Source organism: Parasteatoda tepidariorum, chromosome 1 (genome assembly GCF_982258835.1).
Source record: "Parasteatoda tepidariorum strain Cologne lab strain chromosome 1, Ptep-v5.0, whole genome shotgun sequence".
Taxonomy (NCBI): Eukaryota; Metazoa; Arthropoda; class Arachnida; order Araneae; family Theridiidae; genus Parasteatoda; species Parasteatoda tepidariorum.
In genome coordinates, this window is record NC_141755.1 from 93,708,329 (window position 1) to 93,734,011 (window position 25,683).

The window sequence follows — 25,683 nt, forward strand, 5'->3', positions numbered from 1 at the left end:
ATATATTTATCAAACTACGGTAAAAATTAAGAAAATTAAGGTGAACTCATTCGAATATGAAAAGAGGGTAACTTAAATTAACTATTAATGCACAAATTCTTGAGTAATAGCATTTCTCAGTTGACACTGAATCTATTGCATTTACAGAACTTTCATAACAAAATGGTCAAAGGTCACAGTTTGATACTTTGAGAAAAGTTGCAAACTAGATCAGTAACTTACTGTTACAGACCATGACTGGAGAAAAAATATTGCTGTTATATTTTTATTGCTATTTATATATTATACTGTTCAGAGGCTAAGTTGAAAGGCTTTATGAGCCTCTTTTGGCATGCGGGTTGTGCACCCCTTTTGTATACCACTTGTGAAAGTTATTTGGTGTCAACTTGTCAGAATAACAGAGACTCAAGTTTTAAAGTATGAGGTATATCCATCAAAAGAAAAAAAAAAATTTAAATTTTGAATTTTTTAAAAAAATATATTAAATGTATTACTTTTTTTCATTTCAAAATTTTTTTTTAAACTTGTAATTTAATTAATGTTACATTAAAAAATATTATAACATGTTGTGCGTTTCAATGCTTTGTTCATTAAATCCTTGATCACCCATTGATGCTTATTATATTAACTGTCATGTTATCATAATGAAATTATATCTTAGATAGATTTAGAGGTTGGGCAGATCCTAAGAGCAGGGCACATCGACCAGAGGTCTATTGTACCCAAACCCTAACTCATGATTAACAAGAAAGCCTTATGGCTGAAATGAAATCCAGCAAACACCTTACGGGAACATTTTACAGTTCCGAGGCCTTAATGCAGTGTTGCCCTAAATGCTCAAATCTTTGAGCAGAATAGACCTCACAATCACAAAGTATATGTCGTGAAGTCTCCTCTTCAACATGACAACCTCTATGAAGATGATTAGATTCATTACCCATTATGTGTAGGTGTCTCCTGAGGATGCAGTGTCCAGTGAGAAGACCAATGATCTTCCTCAAACTGTTCCTGTTTAGCTTAAGGAGCTCTTTTTGACATACACTGGGACAGTCACGATTCAGCTCCTTAGCTTCTTTCCGATTTTCTGTATTGCGCCATTGCTCATGGGCAATTTTGCCATAGAGCTTGAATATAGATGCCCTGATGATGTGGGAGAACTTTCCAAGCCTGGTTCAGGGAAATGATATCTTAGGACTTTTCATAAATTTCAAAGTTATGTACAATGAGCAAAGGAAAAATTTTATTTCAGGTACTTGTGTAAAATTCTTTCAATCATTTTTGCTAAAATTAAAACACAGTAGCAAGCATGATTTTTCATATTGTTAGATATTTTATATAAAAACTAAACTCAGTGGCGCGACAGCCCAGAGAGGGCCAAGGCTTACTGTGCCCATCTCAGTTTTTTTGACCTTGGGCTCTGGGGTGCAGGAGCAGATGTTCCAGTTAGGTGGTCAGCCGAACGCGAAATCCCCAGTATTTAGTTCCCAAGCATACTTGGTACTCAATTATCAATCCACTGAAGGGATAAAAAGCTGAGTCAACCTTGCCTGGCCCGAGAATCAAACCCAGGACCTGTGGCACGGGGGCGCAAAGCGCTACCACTCAGCCACTGGGCGTCAGATATTATATATAACATATATATTTTTGTTTTTATTCTCATTACATAATCTGATTTCCATGTGCTAAGATGCAACCTTAGGAGGTAAACTAACAAATCTTAGACATTTGCCAACATGACTCTTACTATCTACATAATTAGTGCTGACAAAATTGTAAGTTACCAAATTAATCATAAATGTATTTTCTATGAATAAAAAATACCTTTTTCTGCCGATTCAGATTTATATCAATAATCATAATTTATCAATAATTTGGTCTGGAAAATTATCAAAACTTTATCCTTTTTGTAATATCACTGAAAATATTAGTTGAATTGACACAAATATGTACAAAATTACAAGACTTGTTTATCCAAAGATAATGCTTTGCAAAAATAATTATTAACTAATTTTTTATTATTCAGTTTTTTATTGAATCATAAAATTTTCTCAAATTTTGCTTTTGTAAATTAAAAAGGCATATCTAATGTTTACTGGTTTAGTTTTTTTATTACGAAGAACATTTTAAAATAATTTTTTTTTTTCAGAATCTTTCATTATGCCAACCACTATGATGTTCAAACTGCTGCCATGTTAGCTGCAGTTTTCCATACTAAGTCACAAGAAAACAAAGCCAAAAAAGGTGCAGAAATTGTGTTACCAAATGCAATGAGTGTGAGTATTTTAAATAGAAGAAAATACTTTGACAAAAATATGCTACCTTAATCTATATATAATAATGTTTAATATTTTTTTTCCTCCATGTTCTATTATTTATTAGACAAGCAATGTTTTTATTGTAGTTTATTATTTGATCTTATAATATAGAATCGCTTGGGACTAAATAAAAGACACTAATAATGGGGAACACTCATAAAAACTTCCCCCTTTTTTTTTATCAAAAGCTTTATTGATAATATCCAGATTTTTTGTTGTAAAATTCTTAAGTTAGGTTATTGGTTAGGTTTTCATCAAGAGAGGAATAAAGCATATTTTCAGCTATTGAAACCTTGGATATAAGAAATGCAAACTGAATCCAAAGATTCTTTTATTTTTAGATTGAATTAAGATTCCCTGTCCTGTTTAAAAGCTTCATAAACTGATATAATATTGGATTGAATAGAAATAAATGCTGGGATATTCAATTTTTTATATCTTACAAAAAATTATATAATTTACATTTTATGTGTGATAAGATGTTGTTTTATGAAAAACGTTATTTAAAGTTTTTAAAAGTTAAAAAGATTTCTTTTTTAAAAATTTGTAAACCTTCCACCCTGTTATATTAATTGTTTTTTACCAAATGATCTCAACATAATTTAGGGAGATAGAATTTATTGTTTGGTTTTTGATTTTATTGAAATTGCTTTTATTATTTAATTTGTGTCGATTTATAATTTATATGTAGAAAATTATGCTTTTCATTGTTTGATAATTTTTGAATCCTAAGATTTGCTTAACTCTTCTATTAAATTATCTTTTCTTACCCTAATTATCAAAAAAAAAATTAAAAAAAAATTGTTTACAAAATATCCTTTTTTATTTTATTTAAATTTGATACTTTTGTGTTAAAAATATGTTGGTTTATATTAACATGAAGAAAAACTCAATGGTTATTTGTTTAAAAATATTTTTATGGTAAAACAATAAGCAATTGTCTGCATTTCTAACCTAATCATCTCAAGATTATCTGGGATTCCAAATTCTATACATTTTTAAAGCTTCTTTTTATTTAATATGTGAAAGGAGTTGTGAGATTTTAATAATTTTGAAAAAAAATATTTGATTGCTACCTTCAGTTGCATTAAATCATGGCTATGGAAAGTAAAAGTGTTTTTTGGGGTCTTCTAGATATACCAGTTAGACTTCAGAACTTTATATGTTTAAAAATAAATTGTTATTTATGTTCCGTATCTAATAATATAATGAGTTAACATATTATCTCTTTCAGACTTAAGATCTTTCCTTTTTTTGTAGGTTAAATTATCATTTCACACAACTTTTTTTTCTACTACTGCTATAAAAATTAGAGTGATTGAAAGACTAAAAATACTCAAGAACATTGTTTCTCAATTACTGATCCGTTGATTATTTCTATTAGCTGCTAGAATTAATATAAATTTTATTTATAATAATATAAGTGTAGGCCCAAAATAGTTTTTATTGTAGAAAGTATGTGTATGATCAGAAAAAAAACTTATCAAAAATTGTTTTAGTAACGCAATTTTGTATAAGTAAAAAACATGCCAATAGTCCAAATTACAAACCACACTGATCTGCAATAAAACGCCTAAGTATTTTACCGATCCTTTCAGTTAATCTGGTTGAGAGATACTGCTGTTGAATATATAATTATATGAATGCTTTTAATCTTGGAATTATTTGTTAAGAATTATTTTGCAATGAAAATGACTTATTTGCTAAAATTTAAGTTAACTCTATGTTTGTATTTGTTATATCAAACTTTAACTCAATTTAAATAAATATTTTTCTTCTTTGAGATATGCCATAACACAAATAATGAAACATATATTATTTGTGATATCGTAGTTGTGACAATGAACTATGTTAAAGTGTAATTGCATAATACTATAACGGTGATAAATATGCATAAATTTAACCATTTTATCAGACGCCTAAGTATAATATGAATAAGAACATGAATTTCAAAGCAAAAATTATTTGATAACTAATGATTTTTTCAATCCCTATTATTATGTTTTGTCGAATAATATTTAAATTGTAAGATTTATTATTTGTCTCTATATTTTTTATAAGTTTATTATTTTTATTTCATTAAGATATGTGTCTAATTATTATTGTTTGTTTTTTACTGTTTATTATTTCTTCTGCTTATGTCTTCAAATGTTACAAATACTTTTCGAAAACTGTACCACTTACCTAAATTGAATACTTTGTTTTAGTACTTGCAGTGTATTGAATTGTTTCTTTTCTAATGTTAGTTATCCATATATACTTATCCAAGTGTTTAAAGTTACTTATCCCAGTGCAATTTTTGTAGCATTCTGTCCCTTTCTTTCTTTCTGTTTTTAATAAATAAAAGTATTTTCACACTTAAAAATATTTTCAATGAAGTCATTGTATTTGTTTTAAATCAATTTTTTTAATTTGTTTTAGAAGTTCTGTAATTATGGAAAAAAATTCTGTGCATATTGAAAGTTTCTATTATATTCTTATATATAAAATATATTTTACATATTTAGTATCAATTTACATTTTTTCTAAATTTAAGTTAAGATAGCTTTAGTATTCACTGTATTAAAATATTTCTTAATTTGTTCATTTAATTAATTTTGTTCACAAATTTTTATTACACCTAATAATTTAATTAGGTTTAATATTTATTTTATAATCTGACTGTTTTATATATTTATAGCTTTTTTCTGGGAAATGGTGGCTAAAGGTATGTCGGTGTGTTAATTAGTGAAAATCCTTTAATCTGCATGATATGCTTGCACATTTTATTTGTAACCTCGCATGAAATAGATTCAAGCCCTTTTTTAATTTGATTTCTTACTTCTTCATTAATCGGGGAAAAAATTAGAGGATAATAGTATAAAGTTTTGTTTTTAAAAACTTATTAAAACTTACCAAAGAAATGTTCTTCAGCTTTTATATTCTGTGAAAATTTCTATACATCTGATTCCAAGTTTTCCAAAACCTTTATTGTTTCAATTTAAAGCCATGAGGTTTTGTGTATTTATATTTTATCCTGTATTAGTTGGAACTGTGAAAATAGTTTTAATCCATTCTGTCAGATTATAGAGATTTTAGAACTCTGATCTGCTTGTATTTTTCGATTTTAAGGAATTGCATGATTTGAAATAATTGCTCTTATGGTAATTTCCTAGGAAATCAGTTGTAAAGAATCCATCTCTAAAGTTTCCAAAAGCACCAAAGAGCAAAAATTATATTTCTTAATAAAGGTTTTTTATTTTTAATTTATCCTCAAACCAGTCTTATTTCCTAACATCATTATTCAAGTTTTCTTGAAAACCTTATTTGTTATATTCATCATTATTTTTCCCTCTTCAAATAAGTCTTAGTTAATTAAAAAAAATAAAGGTTAAAAATTAATAATTATTTGTTTATTTCAAAATAAAACGCAAAACTCTATGTGGAAGTTTGAGATCATTAGTTTAGCTTTTTGTTTTTCTATTTTTATTTACTTTTTAGCGTATTAAGTCCCCATAAAGGAAATATGTCAAATTAATGTTTCTTTTCATAAATGTAAGTTGTTGTTCCCTATTAGTATTTAGGCATTATGATAATTATTTTAACATTTAGACTTTAGATAAGCTAATAGCTTACATTTTTTGTTTCTATGTCACTAAATTATTTAGTTTGCAGTGATACCTTATTTTCGTTCTGAGTTTTATTTTGTTGTGCGTTTGCTTTCTAACAAACTTTTTTTTTTAGTTTGCTTGCAGTGTGTGCTATGTTATTGCTGTTTTATTAAAAAAAAATTTTAAATTATTCTTTGATTGATGTCAATATTATTTTGTACTTTTTCTTTGTTTATTAGTAAATTTTTTTGAATTTATTTGGTAGCCTGGAGGTTCTCCATATCATACTGTCGTTCCTGCTGATATTTCATTTGAAGGGTGGAGTATAGGTAAAAACAATTTTTTTCTAATAAAAATTTTTTTGTTAAAAATTCAACCTTTTGTAATGCTTATGTTTTTACTGCAAAAGATAATGACCATGTCATGCACAAATTATAAGTATCATAGTCATATACACACACATAATTGCAAGCATAGGATAGGAAAACAATTATGCTACCATGTGGCATTGTAACATTAAAAACTGACCATTAAAAATATATATTTACAATAAGTTCTCCTTTATATGATTGTTTTGAGTGCTCAAAAAATAGGCGCGATTTTGAAGACTTAATTGTTAGATGTAAATGAGAAAAAACAATAGAGTTTTGAAACATAAAAATATTCCACAACTCCATGGCTTAAGTCTAGTGATTTTCAAAAAGGGGCGCTAACCTTTGAGTGCTTGAAACATCACAACTTTAAATGAGGCTTTTATTATAAAATATGTCTTTTTTCTTCTTCAGTTTCTTTGGATTATTCATTTAAAAACCTTCCTTTCTTCTTTTTTCCCCCCTATAATTTTGGAAGTAACGAAACATGTATCACATAAAATTTTAATAGATTGAAATTTTATTAATTTTAATAGACATAATATTGTTCATATAATAGTGATACACTGAGATAACATTGTTCGTAGAATATTGATTTGTTGGGATATCTTTGTTAGTACAGTATTGACAGATTGGAATAACTTGGACAGATTGGCGATGGCTGGACGATACGAATTCCGCATCCGGAATGCACCGACCACAGTGCTAATGTGAAATATCCTCAGTGGTAGACGGATCATGGGTTTGAGTCCCCTTGCCGTCAAGCTAACCGTAGGTTTTCGTGGTCTTCCTCTCCATGTTACGCAAATGGGAGCCAGTTCAATCAAAAAGTCATCCACAAAGGCAAATTTCTTCCAGTACTTGATACAGGAGTTCCCTCTTCTTCTGGATTGGGTTCAAAATTGCAAGGCTTCGGAGTTGAACATTTGTAGTCGTGAACACAAAAAATTGGGTCGGCTGTTCAACAAGGGTTATAAAAAAATAATAAACTTTTGTTTATAATTGTGGTAAAAGTAGCGATATAAAAAGGTTGCTAATGGTGTTGCAAAGGTATTATGTGGATTATATATATAAAATAACAACAGTTTGTGACTCAGACAGGGAACACAGGTTACATTGAGGATTAAGCATAATACATTATTATATCATTATACTTTCTAGAACATCAACAAGGCTTTGATTCTATAGAAAAAGGAGTTAACAATGTAGATTTTTTTGAACTTTTACCATCCTTACTTCCTCATGGAAAAAGCTTTTTATGATAATTATTTCTACGAAATTTAAATTATAGTTACATTTAAAGCTATTTTTTAACAGGAAATTCATTTGAGAATGCTACTAATGATTTCTTGATTATGTAATGTAAACATTACATAACACACAGATGTAGAGTCATGTTTAAAAAATTAGTATTTTATATTGCTGAGAAATATTTAATAAAAGTAGTTTCCTACTATTTGTATATATTATAAATATCACAGTTTCTTTACAGCAGTTTATGCTTTGTTCTCATGAAGAGCAGAAGTCTAATTTTGATGCCTCTGAAAAAGTCGAATTACCTTTTTCTTTATAATTCAAGGGTCGAAAAAGCTTACATGTTATTCTGTAAATATGACCCTATATTATAAAGATCTGTACCAAGTATAAAGATCACAATTTCTTAACTGCAATTTTACCTTTTTCCCCATGATGGACGAATACCTAATTTTAGACACTTATAAGAAATTTGACCGACCTTTTTACCTTTGTAGCACAAGAGTTGAACAAGTTTACAAGTAATCCAGAAAATATGCAATTATCATACCTACCAACTATTTCAAATTTTCTAGAAGATATTATTTTTATATTTAAGGTGATCGCAAAATTTATACTTTCACACTTTATTCTTATTTGAATAAATGGATTTAAAATAATTTTGACTATCATTACATTTAAATATTTGAAACATATAGCAATCTTATTAGCTCTCTGAAAGTGTTGACTATATTTTAATGAAACACCAGCTTATAATTGAAAGGGCATTTAAATGGGGGGGACTTTTGAGAAGAGTTAATACACATTGGCCGGTATGAATTGTGAATTTAGTCTGCATTATTACTTTCTAAGTTGACTTCTATCAGTAGGAGCAGCCTTGAAACGGAATCGTTCTAACAGCTGGTCTGATGTAGTTGAAGACTACAATGTATTTGACGAACATACTGGCAGAGATGGAAGGAATGATTTTCGCGATGAAGAAAGGGACATATTAGATGCCAGTTCTAAGTAAGTTTTTTGTGTCTTCTATTTATTAACTCAACCTTTTCTCAAATTTTCTTTATAGAAAATGATTGTTTTTGTTTAAAACCTTATCTAGTTTTTAAAAGTATTTGGGTATTACTGAATAAATAAAGAAAAAAATAAGTTTGTAAAGTTTGTCATTCCTTCACAAAAACAAAAAATGCATTGCTTCATTGTTAAAAAATGTTTTGTTTTCTGGTTTTTGTGATCAATAGAACTAATTTGATAATACTTAATTTATAAGGAAAATTATTCAAAATGTATCTTCAAATAATAAAATTTTCTTACCTGTTTCTTTTCTCCAGACTGTTGGATCCTACCTTCTGTGCTCAATTTGATCAATACAAGATGGTTTATGCAGATGTGCTTTATCGCTGGAACTTACTTGAACAGCGAGCTCAAGTATTAAAAACAGTTTCTACTCCTGCAGAAAAACATAAAGGTCTTGGTAAGTTATCCTCAATAAATATAATTTCTGTGTACAAATTACATGCTATTGTCTACTAGTTATCATTTGGATTAATTTTCATTCTAAGGGCTATATTAGTTTTTTTTTTATCAAACTATTGTTTTAAATTGAATGAGAAAATTCAGTGGGACAGTAAAATGATATGTCTTTAGTCATGGAACACACCTTGAAGACCCTTGTTTTAATGTCAACAGCTGAGTGTTTCACATTTTCTTGCTTTATTTAGAATTTGCATTGAAATAAAGTGTTCACTCAAATATTATGCGACTATGTTTTTGCAATTTTGATCTCTCCCCTTATCAGCAAAAATAAGTGAATTCAATGCCCCCAGTTTTTGCTTTAATTTCGACTACTACTGTATAAATCTAATTTTAGGAATAAAGTCATTGGTATTGCAATTTTGCATTAAATAAAATTACATTTTAATTGATTCTCATAAATGTAAGTAGATTATTCTTTTGAAATCTTTTATGCTTAAAACAGCTGACCTCTTGATCTCTTTGAGAATTTTTGTTTTCAATTTCTTTTCTCTTAATTCACCTTTAACTCCAAATTTAAAAAAATTTCATGTTTAATTTTTTTATTGCATTTTTAATTTTGCAATTTATGAAAATTTCAAAAATGAGGGATTTTAATGTCTTACATAGCATTGCTCATGTCCCCCTCCACTCTTATCAGAAAAAATAAGGAAACCACACACTCCTCCTTCCATTAAGTGTTTTTGTAATACTTTAATGTACTTTAGCTGTATTCTAATAAATAAGACTAAACAAAACTACGCATCTTTCCTTTTTAAATTGTATACCTTATTTGATTTTATTTATGTTGTTGCTATTAATTTTTAACACATTTTCTCTGAATTAGTTTTATTAATTTTAATTATTTGATATTAGTTCCTTAAACTAGTACTAAATGTTGTATTAATCAAAAATTATTTACTAAAGATAATAACCTGAAACAGTATTGGTGTATAAAATACTCATTTTTTCAAAGGATAAAAAATAAAGAAACACTCAGAATTTAAGAAAATAAAGTTTTGTAATCAAATGATTCATTCAAACTATGCTTCATTTGGTTTAATTTATTTTCAATGTTTATCTCATTTTAATTTAAAAATATTATTCTTATACTTTTTTCTAATCTGACTGTAAAAATCTGCATTGTTCACCTGTATACTTTCTATTATAAAAGGAAAATTTGAAAACTATCCCTAATTTCGTTGTAAATAAAAAACCTCCATAGATGCAACAAATTTTTTTTCCTTCTGATTTCTGAAAGATTGAGCTGTCTTCTATTTTTCAAAACAGTCACTGTGTACATTCAGACACTTGTTATAGCACTTCATTAAATTACAAGTCCTAGCAAAAAACTAAGCCATCTTTAATTCCAACCTACTTGTCACTGTGGTATTTTTCATAACCGTGCCTGCCCAATTTTATGGATTTACGACTACTAATGTTCAACTCGGTAGCCTTGTAATTTTGAACCCAATCCAGAAGACAAGAGAACTCCTGGATCGAGTATTGGAAGAAATTTGCCTTCTTGGAGGACTTTTTGATGGAGCTAACCTGCATTTGCTTTACGTGGAGAGGAAGATCACGAGAACCTGACATGGTTAGCCTGACGGCTAGGGGACTCTAACCCATGATCTGTATACCACTGTGGATATTTCACATCAGTACTGTGGTTGGTGCAAGCCGGATGCAGAATTCATATAGACTGGGATTCCAACCCGGTTCACCTTTTCGGAAGACGAACTCTCTATCCTCTGAGCCATTGCGCCTTGTCACAGTGGTATAGTCAAAAAGGTGCCGAGCTCTAAGATAAGCTGAGGCCTTTTTCATGGCTGAGCTAATGGCTCAGCCTACCTTAAGGCTGAGAAGGGCTCAGCTTTCTAAATCTGAGTCCTTCTTCATGATATTCAGGAGATGATCATGAGAAATTCATGCATGTTAAATGCATATCATCTGAAATAGCACAGAACATCTTACATTCACCGAGCGCAGTGAGAGCGAGTCTTATTTTGCAGCAATACAACCACATATGTCAGCAGGTTACAGTTCTTCTGGATGGTCCCTCAAGGTGATACAGTAAACTTTTTCACATTTTGCTAAATTTTTAATGGTAGCATGCAAACCTGCGGTGGTACACTGCTTTCACTAGAATAAAATCACAAATTGGTTGCTGTAACAATGGCTGTATCACATCTCCACAATTGGTTTCCGAGTTGCCCTCATAATTAAATAAAAAAAGAAATGTCATTTTTACTTCTCAAATTTGCTGCGTCTTTCATTTTTCATTATAAAGATAAATTATTGTGCCACTTTTTTGATGTAGATTTCACAAAAGAATGCTTCCACTGCAAAAATGATGTCACGAGTGCTCAATGTCCCTCATGTAAAAAAATTAGCTTTATGTGCATTATTTGTCGAGTTGGTGTTAAAGGTAAGTAAAAAAGCATTTATGCTATTTTTTTCTGTGAAATTTGTGCATGATGTGTGAAGTGGTGTCTTCTTTTTATTTTTCAAATTCTTTGTAAAATACCATATATGTCGGTGTATGAGTCTACTTTCAAAACCCCAAAATTTCCTAAAAGTCTGGAGGACGACTCACAAACCAGTAATGTTGTCAGACATTGCGTTATAAGCAATGAGATAGATATGAATAACTCTCTATTAAATTATCCCTTTCAAAAAACAATTTCTAATGCATACAATTAATTTTGAAACAATACTCTAAATTATGTTCAGAAAAAAAAATAAGAAACGTTAAGATAGTTAATTCCAGAGTATCGAGTAACTTGAGAAAGTTTAACAGACTTAAAAGTTTTTAATTGTAGATACAGTATTTTTAATTTCGTTGCTTCAGGAGTTGTAGATGTTAAGTAGTTTCTCCACTGAATTCAAAAGCTGTAAAGGGAAAACAGAATAAATAAGCAAGGTAGTAACAAAGCATATTATTTATTTATACTCCAAACTTCGTTTAAGGTGAAATGTTAATTTATATTTGGGTGTTTTTTCTCGTTTCAAATTGCACAATAAATTATTAGAAATAGTGCGCAAAACTGGTGCATGCTAAATTGTTCTTAAAAACAATGAGCTACAATGTCAAACATTGGAACTCAAATATATTTTTTATTGAAGTTCTTTATACATGAGAATATTAAAAGAAAAATAATTGAAAGTCACTTTTTTATTATAAAAATAATGCATAATAACGCCAGTGTTAAATATGCAGCTCCAATTCATTTTAACTTTCCTGCAAAATAATTATTTTCTACAAAATTTTTTCAAAAATTACACTGAACTACACTATCTAGCCATTAATGACCAGACACCCCTTGAACGGCAGGTGGACTCGTCCTGGTGGAATAAATACGGAACCTGTGGTGGGGGAAAGACCACTCGCAAGCAGGCGACGGCCATACGAGCGTTAACAGTGAAAATGAGTGGACGACGAGAGCTAAATGAGGCGGAAAGGGGCATGATCATAGGCGCCCACCGATTTGGTCATTCCATATGTGCCATCTCCGACAAGTTTCAGGTACCACAGTCAACAGTTGGTGACGTCGTGTTGAAATGGGAACGAGAGGGAGTGAAAAACCGCAGTCCCGACCCGGCAAGCCCAAAATAATGTCCGACAGGGATCGACGATCTCTTCGACATGTAGTGAAGGCAAACCGACAAATGTTGTTGGACACTGTCGCTACCAACTTCCGGGCTGCATCTGGCAGTGTTGCCAGTGCACGTACCATTCGTCGGGAGCCGATTGCACAAGGATTCCATGGACGAGCAGCAGCACATAAGCCAAACATCTCTAAATCAAACTCCCGCCACCGATTTCAGTGGTGCAGAGCACGTCGCCAGTGGACAGAAGAACAATGGAAAAGCGTTATGTGGAGTGATGAGTCACGCTACATGTTGTGGCACTCTGATGGACGGGTGTGGACCTGGCGAATGACCGGAAAATGGTACCTACCGGAGTGCAGTGTCCCCATTGTGAAGTTCGGCGGTGGATGAATTATGGTTTGGTCCTGTTTCTCATGGTTTGGCCTTGGAGCCTTGGTGTTAGCGCGTGGAACCCTGAACGCAGAAGGGTATAGAGACATCCTGGACAATTCGGCTCTTCCCACCCTGTTGCAACAGTTCGGTAATGGCCCGTTTGTGTTTCAACACGATAACGCTGCCATTCATAAAGCACATGCCATCACGGACTGGTTTGATGAAATGGAGGTGCAAGAGCTTGACTGGCCATCCCAAAGTCCCGACATCAATCCAATTGAGCATCTCTGGGATGAGTTGGAGCGCTGGTTGAGGGCCAGACCACAATGCCCCAAAACCACCACTCAACTCCTCGCCATGTTACAGGAGGAATGGCGGGCAATACCTGCCGCCGTGTACCAACACCTAGTGGATAGCAGGGTTCCCACGGTCCTTAAAAGTCCTTAAAAACTGCTTAGTTTTTATTTTGAAAATTAAGGGCCCTTAAAAGTACTTAATTTTGATTCACGGTCCTTAAAAGTCCTTAATTTCTAGTATCACTAGTTGGTTGGAACAATTTTTTTATCTTAGGAAAATATCCACAACTAAAAAGTACGTCTTTCGCCTAGAATGAGACCCTGCATTGAGGGTAGAATATTTTGAATGTGTGTGAGAGTAGGGGTTACAAGCAAGTGGAAGAAAACACGTCCATATTGTTTTTTTCTTTTATTAATTTTTTCATTAAAATATTTCTTTCTGGATCACTCTGAAAGAAAAAAATTTAGTGTGGGGAAAGGGAGCGTGATACTGCAGGTGGGTAGAGGGCTTGACTTAATTTTAGACAGTATTTAGAGGTACTTTATCAGCTGAGGACCTGCATTGACCTTCTACATCCATAGGGTTCGAGAAATTCAATTCTTCTGATAGCACACGTGGTAGCTTTAATACTTCATTCGAATGTGAAATTGTTAGAAATGCCAGGAAAGTGTGTTTTTAATAATTTATGGACACTTGATGAAAAATATAAGGAATGGATCAGCATCTAGTGATCGTCGCAAGGCAAAGTGGATTTTTTTCATCGTATCAGATTTTCTTCTGAAATTGAATTTTATAAGTGACTCCATTTTTTTAATATTAGGGATATTAAGAATATTCGGCGAAGTATAATTTTAATCAGGAAAGTCATTTTTGTCGTTTTCTCATCGACATTTTTTTTTTTTTTTTTTTTTAAAGAGTGAAATCTTTGCTTTCTGTTTTCACTTTTGCTGGGTTTTTTTTCTTCATAGCGCGGCATTTTAACAGCGTTTCTGATATATTTTATCTCCACTTTTTCTTTGAAAGTTATACAGATAAATAGATTACCGGTAAAATAGAAAATTGAATTTCTGAGTTGCAAGTTTTGTCTTAAGAATTTAGGAAAATTTTCTGTTTCTCCTTTGCTTTTTTTATTAATTGTGTTTTTTTTATTTATTTTGATAGCATATTTTTAAGAGCTTCTTTTTCGTCATTTTTTCTAAAAATCTGGCGATGGGAAACACTTAAAGTGTATTTTTGAACGTTAAATTTTTCTTATAAAAATTGAGAATGATTTTTTTATTTTTTATTTCGTTTAGCTTTCCCATTTATTTTTTTATTTTTACCTCAGAGCCCAAGGTTAAGAAAACTGAGATGGGCACAGTAGGCCTAGGCCCTCTATGGGCTGTCGGGCCATTGAGTTTATTTTTTTAAATATAATAATTTGATTAGTTTTTAAACCAATAAATCTTCAGTCGCTTTTAGTTTAAAAAAATTAGAACAAAGCCTACATTTAATTGATTTGCTTTTATTTTTGAGGAAATTGAAACAGAGTTTGCCTTCTTTCTTTTTCTTTTTTTTTTTAATTTGGTTGTTAGTTAAAATGACTAAATTTTTTAAAATTAAGTAAAAAGTTAAGCAATGTTTTAACGCTTTTCAATAATTCAACAATAGTGCTCTTAAATATAGAATATATACATATATTTTTCTTAAAAATCCCTTCAATACATGTTTGTTTAATAATTTGTCAGATAGTGAGTATTATTTTTAAACATTTAAATCTATAGTCTATTTCATTTTCAGAAAGGAAAATAATAATAAATAAATAAAAAAAAAACTTACATTAAAACCATTTGACCATTAGTTAATACAACTTTATTATTTTAAATAAGTAATTAACAATAGCCCAACAATGTTTCAAAAGCGCATTTCTTTTTTCAACAAATAATTTAAAAAATGTTTGATTTAAGTGGACATTTTCTTTTTTTTAATTTGTAATGTATGTAAAATATTTTGTAACAGTTTTATTATTATTTTTAAAAAATCTAAGTCGTTTTTAATTAAAAAAAAAATTAAAATATAGCTTGTGTTTGTTTTTACTTTAAAACAAGTCAATCCTTAAGACAGTCTTAAGTCAATCCATCTTTATTTTAATTGAAAAAATTAAGCAATGCTATTGAGGTTATAGAATCAATTTTTTTTTTAGAATTAACATTTTCTTTTGTTATAAATTTATTTTTGATTGATTTAAAGATCTCTGATTGATAAATTTTAAACATATGTTAAATTGCGATACATCGCGATGTCTGACTGACGATCTATCATGATATAAAATTTCTTACAATGCCCAGACCTATTTTTACATAAACAATAAAAATTCTTGAGGATTTTTTTTTTTAATGTTGTTTGATCACTGGGTAGGCGGCCGTTTTATTTGGCCAGATATTTGACTATTCGACCAAATCACTATTCATTATTCCCTTTTTTATAATAAGTAATATATATATATATAGTAATTCATATTTGCATCCAATTTTCATTACCTTTGATTTATTTGAAAAATTATTGTTTTATAATTTCAGACAATACTTTATTCCGAACAAATTTTTTTTATCATCGATTATTTTAGTTCATTTAATATCTATGCAAGACACAATACTTTTTAATTGAATAAATTCTAATTCCTCAGAGGTGCAGTATTCCTTATCAGTGTAAGCATACAATTTTTTATGACTAAACGCAGACTATTTTATAAAGATTTTTTATCTTTTTTTAAAAATGATGTTTCTGATTCCACTATGTTTTGTTGTTTTTTCCCCTTCATTCACAATAAATTTTGTACTTAATGAATTATTTCATTTCATTTTCAATTTTTAGATATGGAATTTTTTCATTTTTATTTCAATTGATCATTACATCCTGCCTTGTCCTGTGTTTCAATATTTATGTTGGCACTTATTTTAACTATCATTTCTGTTTAACTATCATTTCTGTTTATTTTAACTATCATTTCTTAATTTTAATTAATAAGTTTTCCTTGTAGTTTATTTATTTCTTTTTTCCTGATTGTTAGGTAATAAATATATTCTGATTTTAATCATTAAATTTTTTATATTTTGTGAATTTAATAAATCTTGAGCTTATTGTAATTAGGTTTTACTTAGTTTGAAATAATTGTCTTAACCTCAATAAACTTATATTTGTAAGTTTCTTTTTGTCTTGGTTTAGTATTAGTCACTTAAAATAATATTTTTATTAATTTAATGAATTTACCGTCATAATTTATGTATTTCTATCTGTTTACACAATTTCTTGCTATTTTTAAAATAGAAAATTTTAATGTTTAATCTGAATTCTTTGAGTTTTTCTTTATATTCTTAAAAGCTTATGTGAGGCGATTAAATGCAATTTAATTTTAATTAAATACGGATTATTTGTATTAAACATTTCTTTATTTAGTTTTTTTTTTTAAAATTTTTTAAAGGGTGACTGAGTTGAAGAAAAGCTATTTCATTATTTTTCTCTATTATTATTAATCTATGATGTTTTATTTGATGATAAATAATCATTTTTAGGGTCCTTAATTTCTACAAAAAAAGTCCTTAATTTTTTTGATAAAAGTCCTTAATTTTTGCTTTGATAAAAGAGTGGGAACCCTGGATAGCCTTCCTAGAAGGGTTAAAGCTGTGATTTAGGCGCGTGGCGGCCCTACGCCCTACTGACTTGATACTAGCACCTCATGTATCCGACATGAGGGGTGTCGGTCATTAATGGCCAGATAGTGTAGCTCCATAATTTTTGTTCCAAATTTAGGAAATTTATAAAATTAAGAGCGTTTTTATCATTGATAAAAGTTTCTGCTTCATTATGTGTTGCTCTAAAAGTGCGAAATTGTTGATTAGAAAAATCTTCCAAATGTCCAATCACATCATTGAAATATCAACTCTTCTGTGTTCATTTTTTTTTCTCTTAACTACTTTTAAATTAATTATTCATTCTACAGGTTGCTCTAGTTTTTGTCTTGCATGTGGGCATGGTGGCCATACAAAGCATATGCAGGATTGGTTTTCAGAAATGGATGTCTGTCCTTCTGGTTGTGGTTGCAAATGTCTGGAAGCCAATGATATATTTGGTGCATGATATTTTGGTTTTTTAATATTTCTTGTGCCAACTGTGAGTTTTGCGAAATTTTACTGTGGAATCTCTTTTTTTTTAGACATTTAACAAATTTCAAATACATTTATAAAAGTAAATTCAATTTTACCTGTACAATAAATGGTTCTATAATTGGAATTTACATAAAAATTGTAGTTAATCTTTTTATTTATTATGTCATACTTAAATTATTTTATTAATTAGTTTGAATATAAAAGTTATCTATTTAAAAAGTTATATAGTTATCTATTACAAACCTTCAGTAAAAAGTATATTATGCTATCTTAAAACTGTTTAATACGGCCTATTTTCCTGTTATCTATACGTTTTTGTTGGAGGGCAATGGCTTATTCCACTTAAACAACTCAGTAAAATCCTGCTTTAGTGAATACTTATATTAAATATTCCATGTATTGAAAATTTCCCTAATCGACAAATTAATTTACATCTAAGAAATGTATTAAAAATTACAGTAATACAGAATATGTAATTCAATTTAGCAAAAAATTACCGTACGATACTGGGCAAAATTAGAAAATCTATAGCAACTGGCTGTTGCATTTTTAACAGTCAATAATTTAAAATAATTCAGAAAACTGTTTATAATAATAATGTAAGTCATTTATTTTTTATCATTTCTCAAAATTAAATAAACATTACAAGGTTCATTTCTAAAATGAAAAAAAAAACAATTTAGAAACAGGAGTAAGATAAATTAATTTTCAGAACATTGTTAAATATTCATACATTTCAATATTTATTAAAAAATAATTATAAAATGAACAAAAGGAAAGATCAGTGGTGACTGACCTAATTATTAATTATACTAATTGTTAAAAATTAGACAAACTGTTTTTCTGTTCAAAATTCCAATTTTTAAGCCATGATATTTGAAATTAAAAATTAGTATTTTTTGTTTTTCTTGATTTAAAAATTTATAATCTTTGTTAATGAAGTAACTTTGTTTCTCTTCCTATTTAAATGATAAAGAATAAAAAACCGAAAACCATCAGATGCATTTAAGAACGATTTTTTATTACTTAATGTTTTGTTGTAATTTATTTATTTAAGGAAAATCATGTTATATCCTGCCTTCTGTATAAATAGCAAACTTTGATGTAATTTTTTCCCTTCTTTGTTATGTTAGATTTTATACTCAATGCTACCTTAAATTAAATTTTTTTTTTTAAATTCTAGGAAAGTAAAGGGCATAAAAATATTTTTAAAATCACTTTAGTTTTTACAAATAAGTACATCAATATATTTTGAATTGAAATTTGTGTGTCTTGTAAATAAATTCGTACTTTTAAGACCTAATTGCTAAATGTGAAGTTTAGTTTGCACTGATGAAAATATTACAAAGAATTTTTGAATGATCTCCTATTTTTTAAGTACTTTAGAAGAATTGTGTGTCATTTCCTAATTTAATGAAGTGCAATTTTTTCCTCTTGTTGTGTGGATACATTGTTTGTTTCGCTATTTTGTTTCTTTAGATAAAGACATATCACAAATGTATAAATATTACACAGCAATAAACAAAAATATAAATTTTAATAATTTTCTTTTAAGTTTCAGAAGGTGAATTATTGATTTGAATCTGTGTATGTGTTTAAAATTACTTATATGTAAGATTTGCTTTTTTTTTTTTACCTCAGTTAATTCTAATTTTTGGAAATAAAAACATTCTCATACTTGATTTTATCTCCTGATGCAATTGATACTATGGTTGCTGAAAACAATTGTCATTAAGTGCCTCTTCAGCATACTGTTCAAGTGCATGTAATTTGTGATAAAGAGGGAAAAAAAACCTATATCTTGTATATTTTATGCTATAAAAATCTAATTTATAGTTCAGATTATATTTTCAGCTTGCTGTATATAATTTTGTGATAATAAAATTTTATATTTTCTATGTTTTTCTTGATATAATTAAGTTAAAAGGGAGGGTAAAACACAGTTTCTGAAAATTTTGTAGGATATTTAATACAATAATGAAATTGTTTTGTCAGAGATTTATGTATTGTAGTTTGCTTTGCATACCACAGTTCTCGTGTAGATACAGTAAGTTCCTTTGTTCCAACTTAGGGATTCAATTATCACTTCGATCTTATTTCATAATTTAAAAAATTATATGTTTACATTAAATATAGTGAAAATGCTTAATGAATATTGTGAAAACCATACCATAGCTGCCGCCAACCTTAGGAATAAAAAATTAGGCACACAATATGCGACAAAATAATACGCAAAAATTACAAGAGTAAGACCAAAATTTAACTATTAAATAATAACATTAATAGGCATATATTTAAATACCGTATGTAAATTAGTAAAACAAAACTAGAAACACTATCTTTTGTGGGAAATTAATAATATTAATATTTTATAATTAGGAATACCAGTATAATAATTTAAAAACAACCATTACCTATTAATATATAATTATTCTTCTCAAAATTACAAAACACAGGTAAATAATAATTTACATCATAAACAAATATTTCTGATGCAAGTGTTAAAATACTACAATACATTTTTTAAAAAATAATAGTTGTTGAAGATTCATCTTATGAAGAATATATTATTAATATTTTCTTTTATTTAAAAGTCTGAAGAAGAAACATATTTAAGAATGAAAGAATATATTATCAATATTTTTTTTTATTTAAAAGTCTGAAGAAGAAACATATTTTAGAATGAAAGAATATATTATCAATCTTTTTTTAAAAAACATAGTTCAGTATAAAACAAGGATGGATGTTGAACTAGAGATAAAGCAAAAGTTATTAAACACATATTTGAATGCTTTCAGTTATTAAGTCTGTTATAAATTAGTTGAAGTAACAAAATTTATCCGTAATTGAATTATTTGTAAATTATACATTGTCGCAGAACATTACTGAGTTCTTGCAGAAAGATTTTTTATTTGGGAAGCAAAGAAGTTAGGTTTTTTTTATCAGCAGAATTTTTCGAAATATTTTTTTCTGCAGAATTATATTCAAAAAATGCCTTTCTTGCATATCAGAATTCTTAAAAAAACGCTAGATTTTTTTTATTTTTATAAATACTTTCTTTTTCATATAAAAAAATTCCGTAATGACTGGCTTTAGCTAGAATTTCATATTGATAATATAAAAAGTATTCCCAAACAGCAACAATTTAAAAAAAGTAACCATACAAATATTTTTTAAAAACAGCAGAATATTGCCAATATTGGATGTGTATTCAATTATATGTAGATTTAAAAAAAAAAAATTCTTACATTTAGTATTAAAAAATTAACAGTTCTTTTCTATACATGAAGGCTTTTTTTTTTCTTCTTTGTAAACAGAAAGCACTACTGTTACTTAATTAAAGCAACATATATATTTGCTACTATTAAAAATGTCTCTCAGAAAGGTATCAGTACTAGAGAGAATTGTTGCAGAAAGCTCAAAAAAATTCTGCCACAGGGCTTGTAACATAAAACAATTAGTTCACCTTTTTTTTTTATGCTTGTCCTTCATCAGTTCTAAAAAACTAAACTCAGCAGCGCGACAGCCCATGAGGGCCAAGGCCTACTGCGCCCATCTCAGTTTTCTTGACCTTGGGCTCTGGAGTGCAGGAGCAGATATTCCAGTCAGCCAAACGCGGAACCCCCAGTGTTTAGTTGCATGCTTGGTACTCATTTATCGACCCACTGAAGGAATGAAAGGCTGCGTCAAACTTGCTTGGCCCGAGGATCGAACCAGAGACCTGTGGCACGACAGCGCGAAGCGCCACCGGGCATCCCTTCATCTTAAGTTAAAGATTATCTAAATTGTGCACAAGGAATTATTTTATTGCAACAGATCATAAGCACGAATTATTAAGCATTAATAAGTAACATAAGATTAAAATATTTCCCTTAATTCATGGCATCAAAACAATTTAAATTCTGAAGCATGACCTTTTTTTTATGTATGCTTTTACGTTATGTTTTTTTTATGTAAAAAAAACATATCAAAAAATTACAGTTGTAAATTTTTGTAACCTAAACCTTGAAATATGCCATATAGATCATTAATCTTACTTCCCAAACATGGTAATATATTTTAAAACAGTTTATACAGCTTTACAAAATTTAACAACTTTAAAATAATTTTTATATAAAAATACTACTTTAAAACACAAATTGGCACGTTTAAGTTTTGTTTACTGAAATGAGCTTTAGTAATAAAATTCAGCAAATTTATCAATTTTGATTTGCTTTAGGGATTGTAAAGTTGATGTGGCTTTATGGAGAATTTCGTTATAAAGATCTACTGTATCATCTTATAGTTTTCTTAACCTTTTATTTCAGCCTAACATAACACTAGAAAGGAAAAATAATGTTTATTAATGGAATTTTACGTTAAAAAAAATGAAAACTCAATTTGATAACAACAAAATTAGAATATAAAAGTTTTATTGTAAAAATACACTTTATGATTAAAAGTTATATAAAAACATTTGATTGGCTTAAGACCACAGTGATTGATTACAATACTAAGTATCATAATATTCAATTATAGATATACATTATATACACAAATATTTAAAAACAATTCATTTTTTCAGCAAACTACATAAAAGTAGCCTTTTTTAATATAAAAGCTGCATTCTATATACAATATAATCTAACAGTTATAAAATAAGCATTAGTTTGATGGCAAAAACAAAACATCAATTGCACTCACAAACATACAAAATAAAATATCTTAAAGATTGGTCTCTTTTGGACGTAAGGCATGTGGATCCCATTTCCTGACATTCGATAGGGCTTCATTCAATTTATCACACCAAAGAACTCTTTCTTCTTTAGTATCAGCAGCAAGTAGATGCCTGAAAAAGACAAAATATAAAGATTTCAACAAGAAAAGGGCTCATGCCATCGGCTACAATGTTTTTGGTGAAATAAAATACGAAAAAGTTTAGTGATTCTCATTATCCCATGCAAAAAAAAATTTCAAGTCTTGGCTCAGAGGATATAGAGCGCTCGTCTTCCAATGAGGTGACCTGAGTTTGAATGTAAGCGGTTGCTGGTCGATATGAATTCTACATCCAGCTAGCACTGACCACAGTTCTGACATAAAATATCCTCAGTGGTAGACAGATCATGGGTAAAAGTCCCCTTTCCACCAGGCTAAACTTGGTGTGTTTTCTGTTCTATGTAACACAAATGCAGGTTAGTTCCATCAAAAAGTCCTTCACCGAGGCAAATTTCTCACAATACTTGATCGATGAGTTCAAAATCACAAGGATACGGAGTTGACCACTAATAGTCGTAAACTCAGAATTGGGTCGGTTGTTCAACTCCGGTTATAAAATAAATAAATTATTCACTTTAGTAATTTTTGAGATAAGGCAAACTATGCAAAAAGTGAAATAAATGAACTAACATTAAGAAATCCAAACTTTTCCCCCCATTACAGTAACGACTATATCCTCCAGATACTGACTACTCTATATATTTTAATACAAATAACAATTTTAAATACAATTTAGAAGACTTACAAGCAATGGTATTTTGTTCCTGCTCAACCAACTTTTTCTTAAGTGGGTGCTAATTTTAAGGATAAAAAAAAAAAACTATAACAAAAGTACACACAGAAAGAGAATTATCTTACTTGGTGGTTGTTACAGTGTTGGCACAGTAAGATATAAGAGTATTTTTATCTCCTTTTTCTTGAGGTCTTATAGTGACAAGTTGAAAGGTATGAGGCCTTGCACAAATATCCCTGGACACTGGTTTAACATAACCAGTGACACACTGTTTCAAGTCAATAGATCCTATGGGTTCCTAAAGGAAAAATTGAGAATGATTGCCACAACAAATTATCAAATCACAAATAAATGACTGGGTAAAAAAGAATGAAAGTGCATAACACTGATAAAAAAATTAACATTACAATTGAATCCAAGAACAAATGATTGTAAAACAAAGTAGAATGGTATTCATAGCAATTAAATTTAAATTGTGATTTTTTTTCTACATAAAAAATTAAAGTCCATGAGGTAAATATAAAAAAAAGTATGAGGTGTGACAATAAAATAACCAGATTGGTTTTAAAAATTATCTTCATTGAAAACATTATACAAATTCCTTTTAGTTCCCTTTTCTATCAATACAGCGCTGCATACGAGTTTTCCATTGTTCAAAGCAGTGCTGCAGGACATTAGGTGCCACTATCTTCGGTAAGTTTGCCAAATTTGCCCTCACCCTTTCTAGACTGAAAATGTGGTTCTTTCAATGCACTTTTCACTCTTCGAAACAGGTAGAAGTCACATGGTGCAAGATCTGGTGAGTATGATGGATGCTCTAGTATAGTAAAGCGTTTTTTCGTCTGGAACTGTTTTACAGAGATTGCATTGTGTCCAGGGCATTGTCTTGATGCAAAATCTGCAAGTTGTTGCTCCATAAATTTGGCCTTTACTTCCTCATTCCTTCTCTAAGTTTTCTTAAGACCTCTATGCTGGTTTACAGTTTGGTTTTGAGGTACCCATTCTAACATGACGATACCATTAACAGCGAGAGAAAAAAACGAACATGACTTTCAATTTAAATTTGCTCATTCGAGCTTCCCCCCTAGATATATGTGGTCTTCATGTACATGAACTGTCATTCAGTTTCAGGGTTTTTCCGGATATGACGGCAAAAGTTTTCCTGTTCATTTTTTGGTCGTATATCAAGTTTTTAGGTAATACTTTTGAGCAAACCTCCGTCATATATAAGTCTTCAGTCAAAATTTTTCTTTTTGTCTCAGTGTCTATCAGGGTACGTAGCCAAATTATTCAACAAAACATATCATAATTAGGCAGGGTTTATCTAGTTTTAACCGTCATGTCAAAAAAAAAAAAATTTGGCATTGTTTTTGACAATGGTCAAAATTTTTGAATTATTTAAATTTAATGGAGTTTTCATACGCTACAGATTGACGATGGGCGGAAATAGATTGGGGTTGAATTAATTGTAAAAACGTTGAATAGATATTAACTTCGTAATGGTTATCTTGAATTTTCAGATTGGTTATTTTACAGGTTTTAGCAAAAAAGCATTATTCTAAGACAATTACCCTTAAACTTCCTTTCAGCACGCTTATTAAAACAGAAAACCAGCGAACATAACCATCTATACACAGCTACCGATTAAGGTGAAAGTGCTTTTGTTAGCAGAATGTTTGATATCAGAAGAAAATTTCAATTTTGGTGGAAAAATCACATTATGGATATATAAATGAAATCCAAATAAATCTAAATTATTGGGATAAAACTAACTAAATAAAGCATTCCAGTAAAAGAATGAAAAGTATAACCTAATATCAAAGATGTTTACACTAAGATTTTTTTTTTAAATATTGTTACCCAGAAGGTATAAAACTTTTTTTTCCTATCTCACCTTGCACAAATTACAAAATCTTACATAACTAATAGTAAAAGTAATCATAACTTTTAGTTTGAAAATGTTGGTTAAAAAAAATATTAACACTAATTTTACAACTATCAACTAAAAACCACCGAACATATATCTATATTATTAGAAACATAACTACATTTTTTTATATACCATTTTCAAGATAATAATTTCATAAGATGTCTTACTTTTTTGCATTCATCATCTGGATATTTCCAATAAGTAAGATGCTGTGAATTTAACGCGCACCATCTTCTGTGCCAAGCACCAAAACCACTGACGTCTTCAAACATAGTCTATCAAAATAATAATATACATGTTACCATCATTGTATGAAATGCCATCATTCTATGGAATGTCAAACAGTCTTTAAAAATGATAAATAAATAATATCTATGTTACCATGTTGAGATTAACAGATTGCCAAACTTTTTACATTTAATAGTTACAAACATAAGAAGTACACACGTTATACATGAGCAATGCTGAAATGCCAATTGATTAATTGATCAAACAGTGCTGCTAACATAACAAAGAGTATACCATAATGAAAGTGTTGCCAGGAGCAATAAATACAAATATATCGAACAAATCAATAACCCATCAATGTATGAGATGCTGGCAACTGGCATTTTATAGGATGTCAAAATGACAGTACATATGTTACCCTCAATGCATGACATTCCGGCATATTATAGAATATGCAGGCAAAGTACAAAATATGAGAATTTCTGACTTTGCCTAAAAAGGCCACACTTTGTGTAGTCATTATATAGAATGCCTAAGTAATGTGTGAAGTATTAATAATTTCATACTTTGCT

At 29.3% G+C, this 25,683-nt stretch overlaps 2 protein-coding genes across 7 annotated transcripts in view; one reads left to right on the forward strand and one right to left on the reverse strand.

The window, feature by feature from the left end:
* Positions 1 to 19,363, forward strand: part of Wdr59 (WD repeat domain 59) — a 61,509-nt gene extending 42,146 nt beyond the window's left edge. For 2 of the 5 annotated variants that reach the window (XM_087168957.1, XM_087168958.1), the window contains 7 exons: positions 2,147 to 2,273; positions 4,996 to 5,022; positions 6,171 to 6,234; positions 8,397 to 8,538; positions 8,859 to 9,001; positions 11,360 to 11,467; positions 17,300 to 19,363. In XM_087168957.1, coding sequence (XP_087025083.1) covers positions 2,147 to 2,273; positions 4,996 to 5,022; positions 6,171 to 6,234; positions 8,397 to 8,538; positions 8,859 to 9,001; positions 11,360 to 11,467; positions 17,300 to 17,436 — 748 coding nt within the window. In that variant the 3' untranslated portion in view covers positions 17,437 to 19,363. The remainder of the gene's footprint in view (positions 1 to 2,146; positions 2,274 to 4,995; positions 5,023 to 6,170; positions 6,235 to 8,396; positions 8,539 to 8,858; positions 9,002 to 11,359; positions 11,468 to 17,299) is intronic. The other 3 variants (XM_087168959.1, XM_087168963.1, XM_087168965.1) reach the window with 3 other exon arrangements.
* A 2,497-nt stretch (positions 19,364 to 21,860) lies between these two features.
* Positions 21,861 to 25,683, reverse strand: part of LOC107441418 (uncharacterized) — a 44,090-nt gene continuing 40,267 nt past the window's right edge. For both annotated transcript variants that reach the window (XM_087168933.1, XM_087168931.1), the window contains 3 exons: positions 25,051 to 25,158; positions 23,079 to 23,251; positions 21,861 to 22,293 (listed from right to left, as the gene is read on the reverse strand). In XM_087168933.1, coding sequence (XP_087025059.1) covers positions 22,170 to 22,293; positions 23,079 to 23,251; positions 25,051 to 25,158 — 405 coding nt within the window. In that variant the 3' untranslated portion in view covers positions 21,861 to 22,169. The remainder of the gene's footprint in view (positions 22,294 to 23,078; positions 23,252 to 25,050; positions 25,159 to 25,683) is intronic.